Source organism: Triticum aestivum, chromosome 7D (assembly GCF_018294505.1).
Source record: "Triticum aestivum cultivar Chinese Spring chromosome 7D, IWGSC CS RefSeq v2.1, whole genome shotgun sequence".
In the NCBI taxonomy this organism is placed as follows: domain Eukaryota; kingdom Viridiplantae; phylum Streptophyta; class Magnoliopsida; order Poales; family Poaceae; genus Triticum; species Triticum aestivum.
In genome coordinates, this window is record NC_057814.1 from 62,013,656 (window position 1) to 62,019,340 (window position 5,685).

At 45.5% G+C, this 5,685-nt stretch overlaps 1 protein-coding gene across 1 annotated transcript; it reads right to left on the reverse strand.

Annotated features, from left to right (window-relative positions):
• Positions 1-1,072: 1,072 nt before the first annotated feature.
• Positions 1,073-5,471, reverse strand: LOC123167389 (uncharacterized). Its single transcript, XM_044585231.1, has 10 exons — positions 5,141-5,471; positions 4,794-4,856; positions 3,960-4,038; positions 3,742-3,852; positions 3,131-3,209; positions 2,922-2,967; positions 2,244-2,338; positions 2,093-2,162; positions 1,512-1,594; positions 1,073-1,318 (listed from the first exon to the last, which is right to left on the reverse strand). Exons 1-10 carry the CDS (start codon positions 5,375-5,377, stop codon positions 1,288-1,290), a joined length of 894 nt encoding a protein of 297 aa, XP_044441166.1. The 5' UTR covers positions 5,378-5,471; the 3' UTR covers positions 1,073-1,287.
• Between the last annotated feature and the right edge of the window lie 214 nt (positions 5,472-5,685).

The window sequence follows — 5,685 nt, forward strand, 5'->3', positions numbered from 1 at the left end:
TTTCAACTAAAGTTGCCACCCCAAATGAACTAAGGAAAACGTTTATTTTCTACCGGATGATCTTTCTCTCCCTTAAGCCGCGCGCTAAGGACGCCACGCGTCCTGGTGAGGGCCCACCCAGCACATGCCCGGCCTTATCTCTTCAGCTAGAACGTGAACCGGTCAAATCCAACGAGCTCAATCCCCTTTGCCATGGCCTCCCGTCCAAGTCCAGTCCGCCATGGCCTGCTTCCCAAGCTCCACCTCCTGTTCCTCAAGATCCACACATCAACGCCGAGACGCAGTAATGCACCCCTCGTCGTTGACTTGGATGCTGCAGGTGCTGCGACCCACCCGACGACTCAACGGTGCTGCCATCGTTGCAACGCAACCCTCGTCGGCGTCGGTGCGGCAACGCAGCACACATAAGAGGTTGGGCTGCTCGCCGCCGGTGTTGCAACGCAGCACGAAGGCCGGAGTGCAGTCGAGTGCCGCTCGCCGCCGGTGATGCAGTGCAGCACGCGGAGTTGCAATGGAGCGCCGCTCGCCGCCGACGGTGTTGCAATAGAGCGCCGCTCGCTGCCGGTGATGTAGTGCCGTGCACGGAGCTGCACTGAAGCGTCGCTCGTCGCCGACGGAGTTGCAATGGAGCGCCGCCTGGGGCTGCACCGAAGCGCCATCGGAGCTGCACTGAAGCCGCCCGAGGCGTCGTCTCTGCTTCGTTTGAAGCTATTTTGCGGCGCTTAGTGTTGCCGTGGAGTAGCACCCAGTGTCTCTTGGTCTTGTGATGCAGGGATTGCCGGCGGCGCTGCGAATTTCTCGCCGGAGCTCGCCGTCGTCGGGCTAGCCTTTTCCGCGTGCCCGTGGTCGGAGTGAGCTGCAAGAGGATTTTGCTGCTGCTTTTGGTCACGAGGCAAGGAGGACGAAGCGGTCATCTAGTGTGTTCGCGTATCCAACGGTTAAACGCCGCGAAATCAAAACCGAACGAGCGGCCAGCGAGCCGACTGATTTCTCCCAGAAATAAGTCAGCTGATTTGTAGCAGCCGCCATGAACTAAAGTTGCCATGTAAGAACGTTCGGGACGAAATGCCCAAAATCCAAACGTTCGGGAGTTATTGGATTCCTAAATAAATAGTCCAAATCCTCTGGCACGGGACATATGCACAACTCCTGGTTCTCATGTACTTCGATAAATTAGTAGTACAAACTAAAACTCCAGATGCTACAGCCTAGAGGCAGTTACATGTGCAGGTGATGCTCAATGATAGCTTGCGAGTCACTCCAGTCGAAGACGGCGGGTACTGCTCGCTAGCTCTTCCTCATCTTTGACCTGGCGTACCTGCAGCTGGAGTTAAAGGAAACAAGGCCAAGGAACAGTTCCAGGGAAAACCAATTGCTGGGTTCATGTATACATAATAATATAAAAACATTATGAACACCAGTCAACAAACCGACAAGCACGAGAAATTATAAGAAAAATTGCATTTAAAGTAGAGCCGGCAACTTCTTGAACAGCAAAAGATAAAGGATACTCAATTTGCAAGCCATCGCTATCGGAAGAAGACAGGATGGTGCCTTTGAGGTTCTCCATAGCAGCTGTGGATGACTCGATATCCTGCACAATGAGGCCATGTCTCAGAAAAGTAAAGCTATGGGAACAGGGATGAAGAAGGGATATTACCGCCTCTTCTATTCTAGATGTATTTTCAGAATGCACGTAAACAACCCCTTCTAAACATGAAGAGCTAATATACACCAAAATATACTGATTTGTGATATCAAACATTGTTCCTACATTGAACTTGCGTCTGATTGTACTTTCAATAATTATAAGTACAAGAAAGTATGGCATCTGTCCGATTATGCCGATTCTATATCACTAACAAATGCAAAGGTATGGAAACCTAAACTTGTTAGTAAGTTAAAAGACAATAAGAACCCATGTGTAACTCAAAGACAACCTGTGATGCGCCTGTTGGTCATATATTTACTCGAAAGGCCCTATTGGTCATATATTTTAATTTTTACAGTGAAGACAAACAACCATCTGTAGCATCTCTGAAGAACAGGTAGAATAACAGAACTAAAACGTAAACAACAAAGGTAGACATACCGTAAAATCAGCAAAAGCTGCAGGCAGTCCACCGCGGCGACGCATTTTAAGCACATGAAATCCAGGTTGCCTGGCAACAATAAGCAATAATCATCATTTTCTTCTACAACTTCACTTTAGTAAATATATTAGTAGAGTTCAGTTGACATACTTAGACAAAAGTTCCTCTAGCTCCTTCTCTGTACATGCTTGTCCCAAATTTGAAAGAAATAAAGTAGAGCAAGGTGGAATTTTGTCTGGCTGATCCTGTACAGTCAATCTCGCGTTATAGAAGTTGAAAAAAGAGAGGGAAAAACTGCATGGGAAAATCAAACATACTTTTAGGGTTATAAATTGATATGCATCCATCATTAAAATGTTGCACCTGTGCACTTCAAAATTCTCCAAAAACATATATACAGAGCGTGTCACAATATGTGCAGTTAAAGAAGACATGAAGAAACATGATAAAAGCTTATGCACTGTCCCACTTACAAGCAATATTCGCATTTAAAACATTTATAAGAAAACATGTTCAAAGTAACCCAGTTCGTACAGATACACCCCTTTTCAGATTGGTAGATAAATCGAGCTACTACATGATTCTTCAAGGCATGCAAAATCTACATTGCAAGCGTAATTTGGTCAGCCTCTTCTAATAGTCATTAAACAGAAATATGAGCATGAACACAAGTAACATCATGCCACAATATAGAATGTAAGAAATCATGCTACAAAAACATGCAGAACTGGTTGCTTTGTTTCACAACACTGCCGCAGTGTATATTAGTTTTACAAAGGCGATATAAAATCAAAGTGTGATGAAGTTAAGCTATGACACAAAACTCACATTTGAAGAAGAACGCCCCTTCTGCTGCTTGATCCCTGGTTCACCACTGTCCATCAAAGGAAACATCAATCAAATATCATCAACAAATCCATGCACAATCGGCAGACATAAGAAAAGTGCCTCCCTAGCACTAGTGTTTAATTAAGTTGAATGCCAAATTAAGAAATACAACTAACTTAAACTATGAGTAATGCAAACTGCATGTCAACCTTTGGTCCGTGGGTAACTCGTTCTTGTCGCTGGAATTATCATTTTCTTCATCCGATGGTCCATCAGATCCACCCTCTCCTGAATGTTTGGTTGCCAACAACAACAAGAATGTGCAGGTGAGACACTATGTTGTAGTGATAGTGCGTTGAGAACCCATACTGCAACCGGCATTACTTTTATAATTTTATTTACATGTGTGTGCAAAGTCATCCGACCACAAAATTGTTTCCTAATGGGGGCATACCAAGTGCAAACTCTTACTGCTGCTAACATGCCAATACTCTTGCTAGTTATTTCATGAATCAACTCAAATAATTCTAGAGAAAACAAAATGAAGGGAACCCCTCGAAGTAATCAACTATCAAAATTAAGTGTTACCACTCTAATTGTGCTCCTCAAGGTATGGAACATACCACATAAATAAGAGGAGAAAGAAGTGAATGGAAGCCATGTTGAACAGCAAATTTCTAGCCCTTCCTAATTCCTCTTATAACAAGTTCAGTCTGAATACGATTTTTTAGATGGCACTACAGTGGCTTGCTAGATATGTTGAGTTGAGGACCAACTCCGTTACAGATGTGAGATATTATCAAATAAGTATGACCATTACCATCATCATTGCCTGATACATCATCATCACCTTCATCACGGTTGTTATCATTGTCAGAATTTTCCTCTGTTCGAACTCGCTTGTCAATTACTCTGTAGACCTCACCACCACCTAACATGAAAATTGTAATCCATTGAATGGTGTGCAAGTTTTCAATAGCATTTTAATTGGGGAAACTGATACGATTAAGAAAATTAGCAATAGTGCACAAAAAGTACCTCCATGGCGTTTGCGTGAATTTGACTTAGCTAGCTCAATGTGCAAGCAATCACCGTTATCGGGATCAAAAACAGATCCCTGAAATGGAACACAATGTCAGACCGGTGCTAATGACAATCAAGTGATCAACACTATTGATACAGCAATGAGACCAGAACATAAGATTTCTGAGGCAGGAGTAGGTAATTTCTTTGTACTACAGCCTACATCGAAAATGTACTTTATACATCAGAGGCATGTGTAGAGCTTTTGGCCTACTCATATGGTCATGGTTTGACAAGTAAAAGCATAAGAGTTTTTCTAGATCATACTTACGGAAATCCAGTCTTTGAGTTTTAAATTCCATGTAACTAGAGCAAGTCAAGTTTCCTCTTAACAATTCTCATTGGCTTGATGTACTACTGTGAAGCGGCACATGATTTCAAATCAAGGACCTTTACACAATAGAAACTGTCAATTTGTTACTCAGCATATGGATTTTAATAGTGACTAAAGCTACTACCCTGGAAATTCGCTGCGTTAAGACCATTCTTTATAAGGCTTGGACGCTTAGGCGGCAAGGCGCCCTGGCAGCGTGTTACAATTATGCCCACTTCAGGCATCCGCCTTAGGCGTCAGGGCGGTTGGTGCTCGCCTTAGGTCTCCTTACAGCCTTATAAACAATGATTAAGACCTGCTGCTGAACTTTTAATACAATGGCAACGGCACCATACTTAGCAGGGAATTAAGTATAACGCTTTGCCTAAATTCATATCCACATTAGTACAGAGAAATTCTACACAGGGCAAACAGGAAAAAACCGCAGAAGGAACTTGACTCGCAGCATAACTCACATTTAACGAATCCATTGCTGCCAGGGCCGCGTGATGGGTGAAGAATGACACAAATGCAACAGCCTGCAGCATAAGAATTGATATATGGCATCAGAAAAACAGCGATATGCTCAAATCTAGGTAATGTAACATATATACACCCAAACAGGGGAGGTGGAAATTCCATCTTGCCGCTACAGCGCCTACTAGAGAAAATTGGATTAGTCTACACTAGTCACATACAGAGTCAGGTCTAGATGGCAAAGACGAAACGGCCGAATCGAAGTGTTCTTCCCCCAAATGCCTAGGCGAGGGTTTAGTCTGAGTGAAGGGCAGAGCACGGCTTAGGGGGAGGGGGGTGGGGGGACCTGGTTGCCGCGGCCGGTGTACTCGAGGAGGCAGTGGTCGAAGCCGGGGCGGCGGGAGAAGAGGTTGTGGATCTCGCGGGGCTTGACGTCGTCGGGGAGGCCGGCGACGAAGAGCGTGACGACGCCCTGCCGCGGGTCCGGGTGCTGGAGAGGCTGGGGCGCGTACAGGTGGTAGTAGGGATCCCCCACCGGCGGCGCGCCGGGCGGCAGGTGGGGGCGGCGGTGGGAGAGGCTCATCTCGGCGGTCGCGCGGCGCGGCGGAGGTAAGGGAAGAGGCGCCGCTGCGTGCGCTTTTTTCTGCTGGAGGCGCTGTGGAGATTACCACGGACCGGTTTTAGACGTCTCGTTGGGGCTCTGTCCGGTTTAACCCCCGGTTTTTCAGCACTTCTTGCTGCGGCTGGTTTTCCAAGACCGCCGGCCAACTTTTTTTATTGATTAATCAATAGAGATACATCATGAGTTTGCTCACCAGACAATCTAGAGGCTCGTCAGTCCAACAAAAAAAAACTTTACTGCAATAACCAAAACTAGCTAGCACATGCGAT